Raw genomic sequence first — 23,536 nt, forward strand, 5'->3', positions numbered from 1 at the left:
AATCAGGAGGCGACTCTCTTGCTGCGCTCGCCACGCTTTGGGCTCGGTGGCTCGCTGCGCTCGCCACACTTTCTATTCTCAACTCCACGCCGACGTGGATAGTGGGGGTATGAAAAGGTCGTAGGACGCGTACCGCCGCTGCTCGCCACGCTTTGGGTTCGCGTTGATAGTGGGGGTGGTACAGCCTCAAAAATGACATTTGGGGGCCATTGAACATGTTTGATACTAATTTCAATGCATTTGGATGCTTTTCTGTTAAAAAACGGATGCGGTCAAATCGCATGTGATGCGATGCGATTTTTTCCTGTGCGATGGCCATCGTGGGAGCCGTGATACTCCACAAGTACCATTTATTTTACTGTGGAACTACAAGTGCCAGCGGGCCCTTTAATGCCCCGCATGCTGGGACATGTGGTTCTCCAAGTCCCAGCATGCGGGGGAGGCTTGCTGGGACTCAAAGTTACACGGCATAAGATAATAGTTTATCATCTATTTTTTTACAAGTATCAGCTCGATGCCCACCGCCCAGGGGCATCGAGGACAGCCCCGGGCTTCAGCATGGGCAGGTAAGTTCTGGAGGGGGGACCCCTTCTTTGGGGGGTCCCCACTCCCCCAGGACTCCTGCCCATGCTGACCGGTAAGGTGGATGAATGCTTTGGCCGGGGGGACTTGTATAAAAAGTCTCCCCCCGGCTGTGGCATTACCCTGCTAGCTGGTTGGGCCCGGTGCTGGTTCTTGAAATACGGGGGACCCCTACTCATTTTGTCCCATGATTTTGGGAACCAGGACCGGCCCTTGAGCCTGGTGCTGGTTTTATAAAATCCAGGGGAACCCTATTTGTTTTGCCCCATGATTTTATGAAACCAGGACCGGCTCTTTGAGCCCGGGGCTGGTTATGCTCAGGAGGGGGGACCTCACGCCGTTTTTTTCACATCTTTTTTTTTTTTAACAAAAATCGCAAGTCTTGAAATGTGCACATTTTCATGACTGAAAAATGCGCACATTTCCATGACTTAAAATCGCCACAAATCGCACAATATCCCACTTTTTAGCCGCTAATGCGCATTCCATTAAATTTGCAATTTAAACATGAAAAATGCAGGGGGGGGGGGGGGGGGGGGGGGAGTGCGATTTGCAGCGATATGGTGTGCGTTTAAAAAGTGCGAAAAACTCTCATCCCATTAAATGTTACCCTGTGTGTAGTAAAAGTGTTACCACTGACAAACTATCATAGAACAGCACCCCCTGCTGGATGCAATAAACAGTAAAAACAGCTACTGGCTAATTTTATTGTCTAAGGAAGCGAACAGATTTGAACTGAAGATATTAAAGGCTATTTAGGGTTATATTATTTAGTACAGATGTACATTACCTGACATAGAGAGATATTGGCACCATAGTATTCAGAACAATTATATATCCCCAAAACCCAAGGAATCCTCGATAGTTTGGTGTATAAACCGTGGGGTCTTGCCCATCATACAGATACCACGACGTATTCCCACTGTCGATGCTACTTTCCCAGAACGTCTCTCCGATGGCGAGACCAGCAGCGGCCAGAATCAGTAGCACAAAGATCTGGGGAGCACAAATGTACACGCGTTTCATTCTGTTTCTGACAGGTATGATGCATTCAGTGCAAGGGCTAAATGTAATAGCCTCTGAGTTCTGCAGGGGCAGTACTCTGGTAGAAGTCCCACCCCTGCAGAACTCAGAGGCTATTACATTCATTCCAAGAGTTAGATAGAAATGTATTAGATCTTAGCACTCAAACAGCTATTTACCAAGTACACCATGTTGTTCATGAGATAATCAATTTTTGTTCTTTTCAAAGTAGTTTTCCCACTGTTTCTCATAATTTTAGTGTCGGGACCTAGGAAACACAATAACGCCACAATTTAGATCATCATCTGTTAACTGACGGACACATAAGGTGGCAGTAATAAGCTTTCCTTGCACAAAAGAGCTAATATCCACAATGAATTGTATTGAAGCAATCTCAAACCAAGCCGTGGGGTCTTTCCAATTATTGAGGATACTCAGGCTACATCCACGACATGACTGATCAGTGCTAGGGATGGCCATCGTTGCCCCTGCCATCAATGGCAAACGTGCAACTGACCATCGATGGTGCATGTCTATGCCATGGCTGACCATCGATGTTTTTCCATATCGATGGTCATCCATTGTCTTTGACTGACTGAGCGAAGCTTAGAGATAAGAGCCAGTATCAGAGCCGGCATTACCAGGATCAAACCAAGGCTGCCAATGGATAGGGGGTTCCTAAAACATGGATGGCCTGATTCTGTAGCCTCCATTCAAATTATATACAGTTATATTATCTATGCTGACTCATAATAACTGCCTCATTTTGGGGGAGATTAATCAATGAATGCAGAGAGAGAGAGTACAAAACCAGTCACTTCAACTGTCATTAGGGACAGACATAGTAAGCGATGGAGAGAGATTAAGTACCAACCAATCAGCTTCTGTCATATTTCAAACACAACCTGTAACTTGGCAGTTTGGAGCTCATTACATACCTCCCAACTGTCCCGATTACCACGGGACGTCCCGGTTTTTGTGGAACAGTTCCGCATCCCACCCAGGGCCAGCAGTGTCCCGTGGTGGTGATGGTGGTGGGGCAGTTGGGAGCCCCCCCCCCTGCTACCCACTGCTCCGCTTAGCAGAGTAGCAGGGAATAGGTGCTGTGCGCATTTGCATGGTGTCTATTTACTGAAGAGATGGACAGGGTGCATGGCCAGTGGATCTTGCAGCGTTGGCCATAGCCCCCCCCCCACATTGGCAAGAGTGGGGCATGGCCTCGCGGGAGCATCACAAACTTAGGCCATGCCCATTACTGACAGGCCACGCCCCCTACTTTCATGTCCCACTTCCACCAATGTTGGGAGGTATGTAAATGGTTAGTACTTTATCTCTCCCTGGCTTAGTACATATGCTCCACAGCCTGTAATTTGGTAGTTAAGAGCTGGCTGGCTGGTACTCTATCTCCTTCCACTTCTATCTCTCTCCTCCCCTTAGTACATTATGCCCTACAACCTGTATCATGGCATTTACACGGTTATCAATTGGTACGTTACCCCTCTCTAAGCTTTGATACATCTCCCCCTTTGTATTCAAAGCGAGCTGGTCAGGTACCTGCATAAATGATCAGCCCATGGCAGTAGAGCGTATTGCGGACTGTGCAGCCCCGGAGCAGTATCTTGTCATTATCCAGCGGAGAACTGCACCCTCTCCAGAATAACGTGCCCACAAATTTATCCAAGCGGTTATTGGGCTCTTCACACTGAATCAGTCCTGGAAAATCCGGAACAAAAGACATAAGAGACGTCATTTACATATTTGCCTAAATCAATGCTCTTATTTAACTTGTAAAAGAATAAAATGTCGACTCCCCTTATGGCTGAGATCGTTGTGAATTATTTATGATGAATGGGGGAGGGGCTGATTGTAGATTCGCAACCATTGTGGATTTCATTCGGGGAGAATAGGGAGGGGCAGACAAAGAGAGGAGGAATGAAGACAGCAGCATGACATATGTCTTAATGTCGGCAAACAGTATGTCGACGTTGATGTTATGTCGAAAAGTCGACATTCTGTCGATGCCGACAGTGTTGACATGAATGATGTTGACATTTTAACCAGGTCAACATCAATGTTGACCTTCTGCCATTGACATTGAGAAGGTGGTCATCCTGATCGGAGACATACTGACTGCATACTGCTCAATGCGGTGGTTTGATCAGGACGCTGCCTTGGGGAGCTGTGAGCCGTAGCCCTGTAATATTGTCATGGAAATGTTTTACGGAATGACAACAAACTCACCATCAAATTCCACCAGCTCGCGTTCTTCTTTTAGATACTTGTCTGTTATCTCAAGGGACATTTTGAACTTCAAGTTTGTTTCACTGATACAAAAAGACACAATAATCATCAATTAGGTTGCTTGGAGTTCAGTAACTATGTAAAATACAGACAGGGTTGGACTGGCTCATAGGGGGAACAAAGGCCGGATCAAGCCTCGGGGGGCCCCGGGGCACTTGAGACAAGAGGACCCGGAGATCCTAAAACAGAAGCTCATAAAACCGGATACACCTGTGTTTCTGCCTGCACTGCATATTGTCCTGCTCACATTCTGGCTGGCTGGATCTGCTGCTGCACAAAAGGGAGTGCTAGTTATTCTCTCCCTGCACCTGTTACATCTGCCCAACTGCAGTGCAGCATGGTTTTGCCCATTTTGAGAACAAATTTGTCCTGCGATCAAGTCTGAATCAGGCCTAAAGTATAATCGTGAGAGTTTATTTTTAGATACTCATACCAATGGGTAGAGACATTTTTGGGCATGGGTACTGACAAGTTAGAGAGATTCTGATTTTGTTCCGGGGCCAAGAGGCCTAACACAACACCATTGCTCTCTTAGGATTTACAGTCCATCAGTCACTTATTATAAAAGTGAGAGAAAATATAAATTATAATTACACCATCGGTCCAGGCCCTAAGTAAATGTGGCTCAGTAGTTACATCAGTTCTAGTTTACACCCTTTGTTTTATTTGTGGCAGACAATGGAATGCGTTTCCAAGGTTACTAATATTATATTACAGTATCAAAGTGTTTCCTACCCGTCCAGTTCCGCCGTCTCCACGTAGCACAGGCTGTTGGGTTCAGAGCTGGACAGGAGCAGAACGTCAGCCTGTAACATGGAAGGACACATTAGGCAGTGACAATGGTGGAACCGAAGAGCATTTGTAGTTATTTAAGTAGGAATCATGAGGGTAATGTGGAGGATCCGGTTCAGGTTTTATAACAGCAGCAGAAAAACTGATGTGATCAAGGTTGGGCTGATTATCAGCACCTGTGGCTTCCTAATATGTGTTTCCAGGGCAGAGGGTCAGTGTTCCTAATGGTGGAATAGCCACCCAGGTTGTGGGCTACGGTAGGGACCACTTGAACACTGTGAGGGGTTTGTACTATGCTGTGACACCTGTAAGCTGCAATGCTGTAGCCATCCTTGCCTATGCTGTGTACCTGGTATGCTGTAACCTTGCTTGCCTATGCTGTGTACCTGGTATGCTGTAACCGTGCTTGCCTATGCTGTGTACCTGGTATGCTGTAACCTTGCTTGCCTATGCTGTTTACCTGGTATGCTGTAACCGTGCTTGCCTATGCTGTTTACCTGGTATGCTGTAACCGTGCTTGCCTATGCTGTTTACCTGGTATGCTGTAACCGTGCTTGCCTATGCTGTTTACCTGGTATGCGGTAACCGTGCTTGCCTATGCTGTTTACCTGGTATGCTGTAACCATGCTTGCCTATGTTGTTTACCTGGTATGCTGTAACCGTGCTTGCCTATACTGTTTACCTGGTATGCTGTAACCGTGCTTGCCTATACTGTTTACCTGGTATGCTGTAACCGTGCTTGCCTATGCTGTGTACCTGGTATGCTGTAACCGTGCTTGCCTATGCTGTTTACCTGGTATGCGGTAACCGTGCTTGCCTATGCTGTTTACCTGGTATGCTGTAACCTTGCTTGCCTATGCTGTTTACCTGGTATGCTGTAACCGTGCTTGCCTATGCTGTTTATCTGGTATGCAGTAACCGTGCTTGCCTATGCTGTTCATCTGGTATGCTGTAACCATGCTTGCCTATGCTGTTTACCTGGTATGCTGTAACCGTGCTTGCCTATGCTGTTTACCTGGTATGCTGTAACCGTGCTTGCCTATGCTGTTTACCTGGTATGCTGTAACCGTGCTTGCCTATGCTGTGTACCTGGTATGCTGTAACCGTGCTTGCCTATGCTGTGTACCTGGTATGCTGTAACCGTGCTTGCCTATGCTGTTTACCTGGTATGCTGTAACCGTGCTTACCTATGCTGTGTACCTGGTATGCTGTAACCGTGCTTGCCTATGCTGTGTACCTGGTATGCTGTAACCGTGCTTGCCTATGCTGTGTACCTGGTATGCTGTAACCGTGCTTGCTTATGCTGTTTACCTGGTATGCTGTAACCGTGCTTGCCTATGCTGTTTACCTGGTATGTTGTAACTGTGCTTGCCTATGCTGTTTACCTGGTATGCTGTAACCGTGCTTACCTATGCTCTTTACCTGGTATGCTGTAACCATGCTTGCCTATGTTGTTTACCTGGTATGCTGTAACCGTGCTTGCTTATGCTGTTTACCTGGTATGATGTTTACCTGCTACAAAATAAAGACCAAGACTTCATCTTATCCAGCATATGAGTTTTTTTTTATCGCTGTGATCACTGCTGTACAGGAAGTGTTCTACTACTTTTTTTGTCAAAAATGTTGACACAGTCAACATGGACACTGAAAATGTGCACAGTTGCGCTCACCATGCTTCGGGTACAGTGCCTCGCTGCGCTCGCTGTGCTATTATATTCTCCCACCACGCCCTAGTGGATGGTAGGAGGACATGAAATACCACCCATCGGCACGTCGGCTTAAAAAGCCCCGAAAAACCCATGTCGACCATATGACTCTCGACCTTCCCAATGTCGTCCTAATGCTTGTGTCACCTTTTCACCCTGTCGACTTAGGCATGTCCACCCTTCCCGTGTGTCGACCTTCTGATCAACCCAATGTATGTCGACTTTAATAGTTTCAACCTAACGACGTATACCATTAACTTACTCCACAACTTACATGACTAATAATAATTATGAAGCGGTACTGACCGGAACAAATCCATCCTTGTTAATCCGGATGATGTCACCGACTTGAAGGTTTTTCCACTTGCTTTTCTTAAACCTTGATAGAAGTGACAGTGATGAGTATCAGCGTTAGGTCTGTACATGGAACAATGTATAGGGCCTCATTCATCTCTGTAAGGTATTGCACAGCTGAACGGTTCCGTGCAATAAATATGCAAATGCATCAGGAGGCGTCTGCAGGAGATAGACGCCTCTTGTTGGGACGCGGCCGCAGATAACCATGGCAATGTTTTTACAGCAGGCCACCCATTGGCTTATGTAAGTCTGTGTCCGATGACCCAGATCCTGGATCCGCCATGCCCACAAAATACGGGACGACGCGGCCTGTTTTGCAGATCATGCTGCGGCTGGGAGGGTTGCGATCAATATTGCAAGACCTGTTGTGCCCATGGGTACAATGGGGCCCATTTATTATTACAGGATCGCATATACAATGCGACCTGGGTGGGATTTAATACCTGCATTGCAATATGCAATCCTTTTGGCAGTGTGTCCCGGCAAGGGCCCGTCTCTGCGCTCTGCTTCACCAGGGAAGCTTCTGGCGGCGGGGCAGGATGCATCGCAGCAGGGACTTGGGGGATATGTAATATTTGTGGCTAATCCCTGAAGACAGGGGGTTTTCTTGGAAATAGCCGCAAATATTATTTGGCCGATGGTGTAGGACAGGGGTTCCCAAACTTTTTTTTGAATCACAGTGCCCTACAGTATCAGAATATTTTGTGTATGCATGAAATATAAAATTGTGTATGTTTGTTTGTCCCCTTTTACACTAAGGCAAACACCCGGGTATTTGCCTCGCGGACCAGGGTCAGTGTCAGTGTAGAAGGGGTAGCTGAAAAAATACCTGGGTCCATTTACCTGCGAAACCTACCCTGTTAACTGACCAGGGTGGAATACAGGCAGTGTAAATGGTTATGCCGGGTCATCTGACCCGGCTCACATTTACAGCAGTGGGGGAGCCCAACCTCCGGACAGCAGCGTCCTGCGGTTAGTATAGAGGTTGGGCGGGGGCTGTACTGTACAGACAGCAGCGGAGGCAGGGAGGAGGTGAATGGAAGCCTGTGTGCGGCATCCTTTCACCTTGCGGACAGGAGCTAGGGGTGCACTGAGGCTGGGGCAGCCCAGCAGTTTACCTTGGTGCTAGGCTTGCCCCCAGGGTGGCGATCAGCGGTCCTGGCACTTGGAGATGATGTCATCTCCAAGTGCCACCCCCATTTCCACTGTGGGTCACTGCAGTGACACGGTGGCGGCGGGGTTTTAGTACATATGAAAATGCGGTAAAATGGGGTTTTACCACATTTTCGGCTTAGTACATCCTGCCCTCAGTCTCTTATGCCCATAGTTGTATTAACTGCAGAAAGCAATACAAGTGTATTTTATTTTTTTACCTTCCATCTTTTAGAACTTCACACGATCGGTTATTTATCTTATTGTCCAATTTGTGTCGGGCCTACAAAAATGAAACAGGCGTCACCGAAATATAAATACAGATTCCATGTTTGTTTTGAATTCTTCAATTCAATATATTTTCACTTTAGGTTTTATGTTATAATCAAGAGTTTGTAATTGTAACAACTCATATCAACATGGGCCAGTTACATATATAATATACACCAACCGCCCGCCCCCCATCCGATAGGGAGTACAGCATCACATAGAGGAGAAACATAAATATAAGCTTCAGCCAAGATGATTTCTAGAACACCACATTGCCTGTAAATTCTTACACAGTCGTCTACCGCATCTTTCACTGCGGTGATTCCCAGAACGATCGCCAGCGGCACAAAGGTTGTGTACCATGAGACCGTGGATATAGCCGGGATTAACTGGAAGGAGACAATAGAAAACACAGGTGTTAATGTATTGTGAAATCACATAGCGGGCTTAGGGCCTCATTTGAACCCAGTAGTAGAAGTGTGTAAATCAATATTCTGAGATTTTTGCATTTGTGCGCATGTGTGTGTACGCCAGAGCGCGCATCTGCGAGCCCTTAAACAGCAATCACAGGAGATTGCAGTTTCAGTGCCAGTCGGGGGTGTTGACAACACTACAGGTGGGAGGGGCGACTGGCATGTCCGGGCGTGACATCACACGCGGCCCATGCGACCCCAAACATAGACGGCCTGCACCTGGCTTTGCAGCTAGGCTGCGCAGACAGGAGGCAGCCTTTAACCCCTTGAGTGGTGGGTTTTGCTGGGGCAGGACAAACCTACCAGGGCAGGTTTATCCTGCCCCAGCAAAACCCACCACAGATCGTTAGTACGCCAGAGCTCCCCTCGGGGATGTTTTGCGGCGGCTCGGGAGGACTCGGGCGCCTGAACTCTCCCGAGTCCCCCCCCCCCCGAGCCGTGCCGCGCCGACCATCCCTGAGCCTGCCGCCTACGTCACTGATACAAATAGTGAATGGCAGCTGGCGGCAGGGGAGCTCCGGCGTACGATCACCAGAGCAGAAGGGTGGGTGAAGGGGGGGACCCCTAAAGGTAGTGCGCCAGTGGTGCTCCGCTGGAGGCAACACTGGCACCGCCTAATGCAAGGTGGTATGCCCAGAAATTTTACGGGACAGCCCGCTGCGACAGCGCAGCTGAGCCCGGAAGATTTCCGGGCATACCACCCAAGGGGTTAATGTGCAAGCGCTTTGGTACAGGCACATAGTGGGGAGGGAGCTGGCAAGAGGGGCAGCCTTGCCCTGCGCAAAACTGCCACTGACTCTGAATCAGGCCCTTAATTCAGAGATGTATGTAAGCACGAATATGTGAGATTACCCAGGTGCTGCAATCAGAATCAGCTTTATTGGCCAGGTATACTTGGTTACACTAGGAATTTGTTTTCGGTTTGCTGTGCAGCAGCCAGCTGGGTAACAAGTAAACAGCAGACAGTATAAACAATAAACAATATAAACAGGTGGGGGAACATGTACAGTCATACAGAAAGTTATTCCAAGGGGACACCGTGTTAGATTATGTGCAAAGGGTTATGGCGCGACTAGACAGTGAGGTGTTCATGAGTTCACGTGTCAGCAGGTGAACCGCTTGAGAAAATAAAATTTTTAGGCTTCTGGTGGACCTGGTGGGAATAGCCCTGTAGCGTCTGCCTGATGGCAGCAGGTTAAACAAGCCATGGCCAGGATGTAGTTGGTCCTTGACTATCTTCTATTGCCCGCTTTTTTGCTCTGGACAGGTACAGGTCCTGGACAGAGGGAAGGTCTATACCGATTATCTTCTCCGCAGTTCTGACAACCTTTTTTGAGTCTGCATTTGTCTCTCTCGCTGGCGGAGCCGTACCAGACCAGTATTGAGGAGCACAGTACAGACTCCACAATTGCGGAGTAGAAGAGAAGCAGAAGCTTCAGTGGGATGTAGGAACTTGAAAGAGCCCACTGGCGACACCACACTGTCAGCAATTGTTAGCGGAGGCACACCAACAGCCTTCTTCCTAAAGTCCACTACCATCTAAACGGTTTTGAGTCGGTTGAGCTTTAGATGGTTGCTGATGCACCACCGGGCCAATTGGTCCACTTCTTGTCTGTAGGCCGATTCGTCCCCGTCCTTGATAAGGCCAATGACGGTAGTGTCATCGGCGAATTTGTTTATCTTTAGTGATTGCACCTCTGAGGTGCAGTCATTGGTGTACAGTGGGGGGCTCCTGTGCTGATGGACCGCACTTGGGAGGTGAAGTCCCCCGCTATCAGTCAGAAAGTCCACAATCCAAGAACACGTAGCTTCAGGGACTCCTAGGTGGAGTACTTTGGGGTGGAGGATGTTGGGGATGATTGTGTTGAAAGCCGAGCTGAAGTTGACAAACAGGACCCTTGCATAGGTACCAGGCATTTCCAGGTGCTGCAGAATGTAGTGCAGGCCCAGGTTGACTGCTTACTCAACACATCGATTCGATCGGTAGGCGAACTGAAGGGGTCTAGCTGGTGGCCAGTCACAGTTTTCAGGTGGTTCAGTACCAGGCGCTCGAATGCTTTCATGATCACAGACGTTAGAGCTATCGGCCAGTAGTCATTCAGATTTGTAATAGTGAATTTCTTGGGGACCGGAACAATAGTGGAGCTTTTGAGGCAGGAGGGAACCTTGCGTAGCTCCAGCGATTTGTTGAAGATCCTGGTGAATATGGGGGCAAGATGACCCGCGCATACTCTCAGGGCAGATGGTGACACCCCGTCAGGACCTGGTGCTTTTCTTTGGTTTGGCCCTCTGGAACATCTCCTCCACCTCTACTTTGGTGACTGGAGTTGGCTGTCAATATTTGGGCAATACCCATGTGCAGACCTCATCGTACAAGATTTGCTGCGCCCCCAAAGCATGACATGCTGCAGCTGTTTGGTGGGGTGCATTGGACGGTGGGGACAACGTGCCCCTGTTTTCGAAGCATACAGAGATCAGGGTACGTGTCTTTGGGCACAATAGCTGGCTAGGTGGCATCCTTGTAATCCAGATGCCTCCAGTCCTGTTGCTCTTATGCATTGTAGCACAGCAGCCTCATAATAAAGCACAGCGGCTGCGCTACTGCATCCATCTCTGAATTTCCCCCTGTCTCGGCATATATTAGAACATAACATTAGATCCGGTTTCTGGTCTGGGTCTCCGGCACTCTCTCAGTCTCTTACCTGAATAATCAGCAGTATCACGAAGTAGATGTTGGCGATTCTATGGGCCTGTAACCACAGGTTCAGCGGGATAAAAGTGATGATGTTGTACTGGGACGTCTTGATTTCATTTGTCTGTGTAAAGTGTAAAATGGAAAAGAAATTCTGTAATAAAAGTTGTGGTTTGTATGATGATCCCCTAGTTCTATGCCTGCTATTAATATCTAAAGACCCCCATCCACTAGGGCAAGGTATCGCATGCTGTACCCCGCCAACTCACCCGGCAGCTCTCGGACTTCTGGATCGCATACGATACATCATATGCCATCCTTCTGCATAAGATATATCGTATGCGATCCCAGCAAGGGCTATGGGCTGTGACAAATATTCATGGCAGCCCGTCTGATCTGTGATTGGGATGTATGGCCATTCTTCCAGGGTTACAGGGACTACCCCAAAAAATGGGAGTCTCCCACAACTACCAGGAGAGTAGGAAAGCATAACTTTATCTCTATTTGCTTTATCTCTCTCTTTTAAAAAACTTTTTTAGCATTTCCTTCTTTGTTTTTATCCCTCGTCCATTATTCTCGTCCCTCCTGTTCTTCTGCTCCCACCTGTGTAATAATTTCTATTATCTGCACATTTGAATCCCTTCCATTGCGTCTTTACAGCTGCTCCCATATTGCACATGGAATGATTCTACTGCACCGTCACCGCTGATGGCTGTAGGGCTGGATCATACGCAGATCCCCTTTCCTGTTGCCCTGATCACATGATACAATGCCAGCTCCCATTGTGCAGAAGTAACTCTGACCTACTGGTACACGTGTGCTCTATAAAGCCTTCTACTGTACATAAGAACGCCTACTGCCGTTCCCATGGCAGAACAAGCACCATACATACGGCATATTTGCTTTTCTTAAGGCAGAAGTACGACTTCTTCATGAACTGCGGCTGAATGTAGAAGTCGGGATCGTTGGCTTTCACCTGCCAGTTGCATTCTGAAATGGAATAGAAGAAATGTAGTCATTTCGAAATTCAGTAAAATGCTGGGTACCCGTAACCCACTGATCGATGTGTACCCAGCGCGATATCGGGTGCGACGGGAACCGAGCAACGGTGAAAGATAAAATGGAGAGATATAAACTACCAGCCAATCAGCTTCTGTCATTTTTTTTTTTTTTTAGCACAGTCTGTTTCATGATTGGTTGGTACCTTATCCCTATCTCCAAAGCTAGATAGATATCTTCCCTGGAGTTTCTGGGGACAATCTCACATCCGATGATCCCACATCCCACCCACTTCTGAAAGGAAATAGGTTCAATGTGCATTGCGTCATCTCTGCCCATCCCCAGCAGTTTATTGCCGCAAATCGCCATGATTCAGCAGGGCCAATTCAGGTGCGCTTGTTGCAATCCGATTTTCGGTTCCAGCTCTGATGGTCGAGGTTTGGGGGGTGTGGTATTGGACTCCGACAGTTGGGATCCCGACAGTCATTAGCCTGACGTTGGGATCCCGACTGGCCCCCCTCTTGTGGACCCCCACGAGGGAAAATAGAGGGTGGCCGTAAGGCACCCGGCTGTTGGCGTTTTGACTGTCGGGATCCTGACTGTCAGGAACCCGTCCGGCGTCCGGTTTGGGCATGTGCAAACCCGTCAGCGAGCGGTTTCTGCGAGTTACAAGCTCGACGGGCCATTCACTGCGGGGAGGGAGGGCCATGGCCGTTCAAGGGGCAGCAGCAGGGGATCGGCCAGCGTTTTATGGGTGTCCCCATAAAACAATGGGCGTTCCCCTGTAGAAGCAGGAGTGGCGATGCCTGCTTGCACCCAACGCTTCTTCGGCTACATCGACAGAAAATAAAAGTGAGTATAGTAGGCACCATTTAATGATTTCTCTCCCCTTCGCTCGCACGCAAGGGGATGTGGCAACGAGGGGATTCGGCAGTGGGGGTGTTCGGCCGGGTGGTGGCCAGCGTTTATGGGCTAGCTAGGCAGCAAATGTACGCTGCCTGGCGAGTCAACCCGAATCAGGCCTTCAGTACAGCGGTTCATACAGACGAGAGTGATTCTTGTGTATAAATTCATTTTTAGAAACTCATACGGCGCTGTTAGGATCGGGAAAGATGGTGCCAGAAATGTGGCAGAAAAACGATGGGCAGTGATTGGGCGGTAGCATTTAGTAAACATGTTCTGTTCAGTGGGCGTGTCTTGGGAGCGCCAGGGGCGTGTCAGTGCAAGCAGGCATGTCAGACGCACAGCTGCCATCATAGTCATTTATTTTATTTCTTTACAGATTCTTATATAGCGCAGCAAATTCCGTTGCGCTTTATGGAAGGCCATAGTCAGACAGCCTGTACCTCCCATAGGGCTGGTTCAAGTTTAAGTGCAACGCACCAGTCGGTATTACAGTGTGCACGGAGGGTCAAAGTTGGCGTCTCAATGTGCAGATGATGTCATTTCTGCAGTGAGATCTTCCAGTGTTACCAGTTGGGTTGACTGATAACTCTTTGCTGCATGTGTGAGCGATTTGAGCAATCCAGAAATGGGCACTCAGAGGTCAAATACACAGAGATAGCGGAGTCCAGACCGGAACGACTGACTGTGTAATATGGCAGCGCGCAGTGAGAAACTCCTTGGTGAATGTTGTACAAATGCCATCTACATTTCCTTGACAAAATAATATTGTTTAAAAACAAAACTATAAATTCTATAAATAATTCTATGATTCTATAAATAATAAGATAACTCTCCCATACAGATCTCAATGTGTCTTCCATGGATTAGATTCACATTTAGGTTGTTTTTTAACATGCGCCACGTTTAAGTAACGTGATTGGTAAATGTTGGTTTGTATTTACCTTTGGGTGCCTGCCGCACTGCGCCGGTGTTAATATCTTCTGGTTCAGCAGCCTGGGTTCTGTCCAGTTCATCGTCCGTTTCGTCATCGCTGTACGGAAGCTCGTCGTCATTGTGGCTCTCTTCATCCTCACTCTCTGCATCCTCACTTGTTGTCTGCCAGTTATCAGCCATACAGCGGACTTGCAAAATAAAAAGATACAAGTGGTTACCAATGCATCTAGGTCAACATGACGTAAGGTCGACATGCAGGAAGGGCGACATGGGTTAGGTTGACAGGGTCATTAGGTCGACAGGGTCATTAGGTCGACAGGGTCATTAGGTCGACATGGGGTTTTTTACTGTTTTTTTGAGCCAACATGTGCCAACAGGCGGTATTTCATGCCTTACCATCCACTAAGGTGTGGTGAGAGAATAAAATAGTGTGCTGAGCGTATGTCAACCTTAGCTCATGTCGACTTAAATGCATGTCAACCTAATGGTGTTGACCTAATGCTTGTCGACCATAATGCTGGTGACCTAATGATCCGCACCCATGAGCAGAACGTGACTTGCATATTTTGCACTACACATATCCCAGGACCAAGCGTGTTCAAGTGTACGAGGGCGGAGACCAGTGGCAGATTTTACCTATAACCCCTCCCACCAACCCGCTCAGAGTCAGCATAGAGAGATGCACTGGCTTCGCTGTGATTGCCAGTAACTTCCTATTGGAAGGGCTACCTGTCAGTTACAGCCACTACAGGTAGACCCATTCTTGGAGGAGTTTCCTCCCTCTGGGACTGCCAGACCAGGCTGCAATAAGCAGAGTGTTGGCTTGCTGTAAGAAGCCACTCCCTACCTTTCGCGCTGCCCAGTCCAGGTTCTATGGGCTGTAGCTACCTTTTACTAGTATGTTGTTTGAGATGGGTGTATTGTGCTGGCCTGGGGGTTCTGTGTTCTAGACTTGAGCCTTGGGAATTTTAGGGACCCACCTGATAAGGTAACTCAGCCGTGGTAGGTGGGCCCATATTTTTGGCTACTAATTATTCTAAGAACCTCAATTTTACTCCATGTTAAATTGAAGAATTTATTATAATTGCTGTGATTACCAGTGTTCTTATGGCTAAAGGGGCCTACAAACGGGGTGATTTCCGGGCGTTTTCTAAACGATCTTCACTAGATCACTTGATCAGCGTGATGGTCAGAGGTCACGCTGGGTAGGCCGCACAGCCGCTCTGCCCGCCCACAGCCACACTGCAAGCCCCGGCCTGGCTCCCAGATGAGCTTCCAGCTACCCGGCACCAAGCCGCCCACCCGCACAGATCCCAGCTGCTCCCACCCGCACAGATCCCAGCTGCTCCTGCCTGCATAGATCCCGGCTGCTCCCGCCCACACCCTGCCATAAAGGTAATGGCGGGGCAGTTTTTCTTTTTCATTAGGGAAGCCAATCCCTGGATCTGTGCTGAGTGATCTTGCTGAGTGTTGTGAGCGATGCTCAATCACTCAAATGTGAGCTTTGTTTATGACAAATTGTAATTGATAGACCCCAGTCCCGGCCCCTCCTAATATCCGGTCCTGGGACTGAAGGGCTGGCAGTCCCCCCCTGATGGCAGCCCTGGAGACATTAACACCATACTATTCAGCGGATTTGGCTTGGACATATTAGTGCATTGTAGAGTAGGTCAGGTCTGAGCCTCAGAGGAGCGGTCTACAGATATCCGGGTGGGGAGGGGGGGTACGTAATATTCCTACAGCACATGTTGGAAAGCCTGCAGCAGCTGAACAGACATTGTCTGGTTATTTACATGAGGGTTATGAGGTTGAAGCAGTTGTTATTTTTGCACAAGAATTGTAGAAATTGAACTTTGTCCGCAATCTTATACCGGCAGAACAGGAAATACTGGTTAGTAAAATTGACTTAAGCACATACGTGTTTCAGTATTTACGTCACAGAGCGAGAACAACAATAAACATTTAACATACAACGATTTACAAAGAGACTATTTTATTTCTCATATCCTTTTACAGACTTATATAACAGAAACATTTCCTTTTATCACCTTTTCTTTCATCAAATGCAAGTTTTCGGGGGTTATTTTAACCTTACAAAGTACAATTAAGTGAACTTGAATGTTTGAGACCTAGGGGTAGAATTGCTAAATTGCTGGTTTAACGCAATGATTCTAGATTTAGGCTCTTGCAAAGCTTCGAACGGGAACTGAAAACCCACCTGTTCATCACAGCGTACCCTCCTGCATAACCTGGCACCGGGGCTGCTCTCCCTACCGCTGCCTCATGTCCTGCCCATCCCTGCCATGCTCAATTCTTGCCTCCTGGGCTCCTCATGTCACCTGTCTGTCAACCCTAGATTGTAAGCTCTCCTCCCTTCTGTTCTCACAGCCCTCTTCTTTTTTTTTGTGATAGCCCTCTTCTTTCGCACTTCAATTACAGCTCTGTTATACCCCTTTTACACCGCCGAAAAATCCGGGTCAGCGGCGGGTCAGACCCGGATCTTCGGCGGTGTAAATCCCTAACGCTGTGTCCCTTTACACGGGACTTCTACCCAGGTCCTGACCTGGGTAGAACATGGCTAGGACCTGGGTAGAGGGCGGTGTAAATGGGAATGCCGGGTCGGATGACCCGGCTCCCATTTACATGAATGGGGAACGTCCGCAGCGTCCGCAGGTTGGACGGATTGTCAGTCTGACACTGACAGCCGGCGCTGCTGTCTGCTATACTCTGCAGACAGCAGCGGCGGCGGGGGAGGGAGGTGAACGGATGCCTGTGTGCGGCATCCATTCACCTTCTGTCCAATGGCGGGGGGGGGTGCGCGCGGGGACTGGGGGCAGCCTAGCAGCTTACCTTAGTGCTGGGCTGCCCCCAGCAGCGTTCCGGGTACGGCGGCGTCGATCGGCGCTTGAAGATGACATCGCGCTGTCATCTTCAAGCGCCGGGAAGGGGCGGGAGGGGGGTGCGGGCGATTAAGCCCGTCCGGTGTAAATGCCCCTAAACGCCGGGTCGCACCCGGCTTCAACCAGGGTCCAAAAAGCCGGGTGCGACCCGGCATTTTGGTCTAAAAGGAGCTTAACTCACCTACCATCTATACCCGCATCTCTTCTCACTCATACCCGTTCATCTCTACCAATGACAGAAGCCCCTGGTAGTACGCGGACACCTCCTCTGCTTCCCTACATCTCAGCCGTATTGTGTACTGAGAATTGTGTTGCTAATTGTTACCTGTGCTCAGGGCTATTTTTCAGCAGGCTCCAGCAGGAACTGAGGCCCTTATTCTAGTTCACTCTTTCTGACAAAATCCTTCTTAGATGGACAAAACCATGTGCACTGTAGGGGGGCAGATTTAAATGTGCAGAGAGAATTAGATTTGGGTGAGTCATTTTGTTTCTGTGCAGGGTAAATACTGGCTGCTTTATTTTTACACTGCAATATAGATCTCACTTTGAAGTAAAACCCCACCCAAATCTAATTCTCTCTGCACAAGTAACACCTGCCCCACCTGCAGTGCAAATGGTTTTGTCCATCTAAGAAGGATTGTCAGAAATAGCGAACTAGAATAAGGGCTTCAGTTCCTGCTGGAGCCTGCTGAAAAATAGCCCTGCCTGTGCTCTGGTTTAGTTGATCAATTACTGTAATGTTTACTCCTGTGTATCCTGTATTGTTTTGTGTGCCCTCTGTACAGCGCTGCCAACCACTTGTGCTTTATAAATAAAATGTAATATATATATATATATATATATATATATATATATATATAAAAGATGCAAGAATCAGGCGGCACTCTCGGATTCAATAAGCGTGCAGAAGTGCTATTTATTCTCCAACATGTTTCGGGCGTGCTGCCCATCCTCAGGGATTCCTGAGGACGGGGAGCACGCCCGAAACATGTTGGAGAATAAATAGCACTTCTGCACGCTTATTGAATCCGAGAGTGCCGCCTGATTCTTGCATCTTATTACAGGACCGAAGGGTCCACGCTGGAAGGCACCAGGTCAGCACACATTGGGCCTACAAATTGGGAGTGCCGGCCATCACACAGTATATATATATATATATATATATATATATAGAGAGAGAGAGAGAGAGAGAGAGAGAGAGAGAGAGAGAGAGAGAGAGAGAGATATTTGTAGTAAATCACGGCACTCCAAGGAATTTTCAGAAAGTTACACTGTATTTCACCTTGACAAAGGAGCATCTAGCTCCGAAACGTTGGTGTGTTTTCTTCAATATATTTTTCTGAAAATTACTTGGAGTGCCGTGATTTACTACAAATATCTACACATCCCTCTTCAAGGGCACCGGGGTATCGTGACCACCACCGGGAGAGTGCCAGGCCGCCACCCCCTATATATATATATATATATAACATCCGTCGATGATCCGGTACTCCAATAGCCAGCCAAAAACGGGTGCCTCGGTAAAGTTAGATACAGTTCAATATTGGGAACAATGCTCCCCACACCTGGCACTCTCTCACAACACAATAAAACGACCTGAATGTGGTCTTAGTAGGCAACGTTTCGGGAACTTCATTCTATTCCCTTCGTCAGGACAACACTTCTAAATGTTGTTTGTTTTTGTAAGTGTTGTCCTGACAAAGGGAATAGAATAAAGTTCCCGAAACGTTGCCTACTAAGACCGCATTCAGGTCTCTTTATTGTGTTGTGAGAGAGTGCCAGGTGTGGGGAGCATTGTTCCCAATATTGAAATATATATATATATATATATATATATATATAGGCTTGGATATCGGCACTCTCCCCTCCTGTAAGTAATGATGAGAAGCCAGGTGCCCTCCGGGGTATTCAGGTAGGTAACGAGGTGTAGGTGGCGGCACTCACGGCGAATGAAATAATTCAAGCAACAGCAAAGAGGAAGCTTAACGTTTCAATTCTCAACAGGAATTTTCATCAGAAGCAATGTGACAATACAAGATAATGATTTAAATACCTGATCCAGGGGGAGTGCATCGCCGTCCGTCCCGAGCGTCCACTTCCGCCGGCGTCCACGTGTGATAGCCGTCGCCGCCCAGTGATGTCATGGGCGTCTGCCGGTTGCTAGGAGACCTTCCACTGCATAAACCAGCTGGTTCTCCGACCCCTTGCCTGCTTACATCCTGCTATCTAACCACCACCCCCTCGCTTGCACCTCTTGTAATCTGTCTGTCTCCCCTTCCTACTAGATTGTAAGCTCCTCCGAGTAGGGCCCTCTTCCCTCCTGTTGTCAAAGCCCACTTCTCTTCACATTTCACTCACAGCTCTCCTTTAATCCAACACTCAGTGACCATCTTCATACTCATCTCCATCATTGGCCTCAAGCCTCTAGTTGTATGTTGATTGGGTCCTCACTACTTACATTTAAGCTGTAATGTGTATTGAACTGTGGTGCTCTTTATTTGTACTGTATTTTTGTTATTTATTCAATGTTATGCCAAGTTTTGTCTCCCTGTATTGTTCCTTTGTACGGCGCTGCGAAACACTTGTGGCGCCTTATAAATAAAATTATAATAATAATAATAATACACGCCGGTAGCCAGCGTAACGCTGCAATACCAGCTCCCGCACACAGCCTGTGTGCGGGAGCTGGTATTGCAGCGTTGCGCTGGCTACCGGCGTGTATGGTCTCCTAGCAACCGGCAGACGCCCATGACATCACTGGGCGGCGACGGCTATCACACGTGGACGCCGGCGGAAGTGGACGCTCGGGACGGACGGCGATGCACTCCCCCTGGATCAGGTATTTAAATCATTATCTTGTATTGTCACATTGCTTCTGATGAAAATTCCTGTTGAGAATTGAAACGTTAAGCTTCCTCTTTGCTGTTGCTTGAATTATTTCATTCGCCGTGAGTGCCGCCACCTACACCTCGTTACCTATATATATTATATATATATATATACAGTGGTCGAAGTGGGGCGGTATACGGGGGTATGGCATACCCCCACTTTAATCTGAAGATAAAAAAAAAAAGTTTTTTTTCCCCCTCAGGATGCTCTCTGATCACTCAGCAGCACATATTGTGCTTTTGTAATACCCCTGTACAACGGGGCAGTCTGGCAGGGGACGTTGATGGACAGGGGGGTGTCCGAAGGTGCGCACTATATTCACTCTTTACTTTTCCATACCCCCACTTCAAAATTTCCATACCCCCACTTCAAAATTTCCACTTCGACCACTGTATATATATATATATATATAAATAAAAGGCTAAATACTCCTGCCAGTGACCAAAATACTCCTTAACAGAAAGTGAAAGCAAAATGATCTGTTTCAAACTTGCTGGGTATGGAGAGAGGGAGCTGGGAAGGCAGAGATCGGAGGTAGGAGGGGATAGGGACTAAGCCGTCATTTTAATGGGCTTTTAATTTTAACTAGTAATAATAATAATAGCAATTATCTTGTAGAAGGTACTAAATAAATAAGTAAAATCTGATTGGTTGCTATGGGCATACCTCCCACCTTTTTGTTCCCTTGGATCGGGACAGGCGCAAGGCGAAGAGGGAGTGGCCTATGAAAGGGAGTGTGGCCTATGAAAAGAGGTGTGGCCTATGAAAAGGGCATGTGTCCTCACGGGATGACCTAGATGGGACGCGGTAATGTCCCCAAATATCGGAACGTTCCCACGGTAAGCGGGACAGTTGGGAGGTATGGCTATGGACAACATCTCTACTTCTTTACATGTAAATATAGCCCCTTAGGGTGTTCTCAGTAAGGGGTTTTCCATGGGGTGGGTGCGGGTCAGGGGTTGGGGGGTCCATGATTTGAATTAATGCTCCTCACAATGGGCGGTATTCAATGTGAATACCGGCGAGGTGCAGCGAATCCTGTTTAGGATTCGCTGCACATTCGCCACGTTCCGAAACCTCGCCGGCTCCGGTATTCAACGAGTCAGGGGCTCGCTGCCCCTGACCGGCGAATATGAGCTCCTGCGGCAAACGCCGCAGGGAGCCTGAGGACAGTGGCAGGCAGGGAGATGGAAGTCTCTCTGCCTGCCCCAGAGCGTATGTGGGGGGGAGGTGGGCTCCCCGGGTGCCAGGCAGCACAAGCTGCCCCCCGGGGGTGCCAGCAGGGGACCGCGTATATTCACTACACCCGATCGAGCATATGTAACGATCGGGTGCAGTGAATATATGAATATCTAATGAGCGGCTCGGCTCCGGCGCCCCCTGCTGGCTGGCTTTTTTTTTAAATTAAATATATATTTATGTGCTTACAGCACATGAATAAAAATAGCATGCCCCTCCTCAGAATAAAATTCCTGATTTTTTGACACCAAATGTAAAAAACAAAACACTTTATTTTAAAAGTTCACATTCCACTTCTCCATAAAAAGATAGCGATTGCTACTCGGTGAATCATGGCGAAAAAAACCTTCAAATGTATTCGCCATCTGGTCATTGAATAGGGTGATTCACCGTTTTAGTCAAAAATTCGCCAAACAGCACAAATTCGCCATAAAAACATGGCGAATCAGGCTCATTGAATACTGCCCTATGACTTAGAAGAAAATGTCCAGTGACCGGATTTCTACGTATGATATCAGCAATTTTTTTATTTTGGTCTTTTTTGTTTCCAGTATTTTCTGTATATAACAGAACGTATAAATGTATTGTAACAGCAAATAATTATATCAAAAGAACAACAAAATTGTTAATTTTTTAAATATAATTTTTTACAAAAATATTTTTTTTAATAATATTCCCCATGTAAACAGTTTCCTTAACTTTGAGAAATGACATTTTGTTTTTGTCCGTCGTCTTTTTTGACTTCTATAAACCATTATGAAATAAGTAATATCACGTCTGTATATATCACAATCCCCAATTACACGGAGAGCTCATTGTTCCCTGGTATGTGGATCTATCCTCTGTCTAACATCGCAGCTGACATAATATAATATAATGTGTTGGGCTGATTCAGCCCTTAATTACCGGCACTTATTCCAGCTGTATTAAAGACAGATTATAAATGGAAGAATTAGATCTTTATGTAATTGGTGACTGACTCAACTAAGCCAAATAAACTCAGCATTATAATACACTGAGTGGACAATAAACTATCCAATCCAAGGAATTTCTGATCAGTTATTACTGGTTATTTGTCACAAGATCATATTGCGAACAATTACATTATATAAAAACTATGTGGACAATTAGGTACTTGTTTCCTAGCACGGCGCCCAGATTCCCCACATACAGCACCATTATAGCAGCATGCGATGCAATTTGTTTTTAGTTAATTTATTCACTGCTCTTATGTCCCCAGGCCATCTCATCACATGTCATCGCACCTCCCGCAAAATCACATGCAATTGCATGCGATTTTTTGTTCGCATGCGATTTTCTGGGGTGCGATGCCATACCATTAGCTAAACACTTGTAAGGCATGCAATTAGGTTTGAATGGCCCCCCCACAATCGACGCCAGCCCGAAGCGTGGCGAGCGGCGGCGGAACGTGTCCGCCCGACCTTTTCATTCCGCCACTATTTACGTCGGCGTGGAGTTGATTCTATATAGTGTGGGGAGCGCAGCGAGCCACCGAGCCCGAAGCGTGGCGAGCGCACGCGGATTACTTTACATGGATTCCGCATCCCCTTGCGGGGCACGCTGCGCTCGCCACACTATATGAAAACAACTGCACGCCGACGTGGATAGTGGCAGAATGAAAAGGTCGGGCGTACGCGTTCCGCCGCCCCTCGCGGGGCTTGCTGTGCTTGCCACGCTTCGGGGTGGCGTGGATAGTGGGGGGGTCATTCAAACCTAATTGCATGTCATACAAGTGTCTGGCATGGCATCGCACCCCAGAAAATCGAATGCTATAAAAAAATTGCATGCGATTTTGCGGGAGGTGCGATGCGATGAGATGGCCCTGGGGACATAAGAGCAGTGAATAAATTAACTAAAAAATCGCATCGCATTGCATCGCATTCCATCGCATTCCACTAAAATGACCCATGCAATGCGATGCGATTTTTTTATGCAGAATAGCCCTCTAAGCAATTGGCGTAGTGGGCGCCTTTCTAGGAAACAAGTACTGACAATTATAACAGACATTCATTGTATTGGAGTTTTCACGGTTTATTTTGAGCCGACATGTGCCGACAGGCGGTATTCCATGCACCATCCACTAGGGCGTAGAGGGAGAATACAATAGTGTGCCAAGAGCAGCGAGCCATCCAGGGAAAAAAGGTGACCCCCCCAATGTCGACCTAATTCTTTGAGTTGACCTAATGACCCTGTCGACCTAAAGCTATGTTGACCTTTTTTCACGTTTCTACCTCAGGCCTGTCGACCTTAGTTTGGTTGATCTAAAGATCCCCACCCCAATTGTATGACATTCAGAGTTGT

The 23,536-nt window shown here is 47.6% G+C and overlaps 1 protein-coding gene and 1 long non-coding RNA gene across 4 annotated transcripts in view; one reads left to right on the top strand and one right to left on the bottom strand.

Annotated features, from left to right (window-relative positions):
• LOC146032758 (phospholipid-transporting ATPase IC-like) overlaps window positions 1-10,719 on the bottom strand; it is a 38,574-nt gene extending 27,855 nt beyond the window's left edge. Inside the window, exons 1-9 of the mRNA XM_083158513.1 lie at window positions 10,699-10,719; window positions 8,474-8,572; window positions 8,135-8,196; window positions 6,711-6,783; window positions 4,642-4,712; window positions 3,847-3,929; window positions 3,160-3,318; window positions 1,785-1,873; window positions 1,373-1,578 (exon numbers count right to left, since the gene is read on the bottom strand). Coding sequence (XP_083014639.1) covers window positions 1,373-1,578; window positions 1,785-1,873; window positions 3,160-3,318; window positions 3,847-3,929; window positions 4,642-4,712; window positions 6,711-6,783; window positions 8,135-8,196; window positions 8,474-8,572; window positions 10,699-10,719 — 863 coding nt within the window. The remainder of the gene's footprint in view (window positions 1-1,372; window positions 1,579-1,784; window positions 1,874-3,159; window positions 3,319-3,846; window positions 3,930-4,641; window positions 4,713-6,710; window positions 6,784-8,134; window positions 8,197-8,473; window positions 8,573-10,698) is intronic.
• Window positions 1-23,536, top strand: part of LOC146021976 (uncharacterized) — a 155,674-nt gene that overhangs the window by 33,239 nt on the left and 98,899 nt on the right. The window lies entirely within an intron of this gene.

This window comes from Crinia signifera, chromosome 1 (assembly GCF_055691185.1).
Source record: "Crinia signifera chromosome 1, ASM5569118v1, whole genome shotgun sequence".
Classification (NCBI taxonomy): domain Eukaryota; kingdom Metazoa; phylum Chordata; class Amphibia; order Anura; family Myobatrachidae; genus Crinia; species Crinia signifera.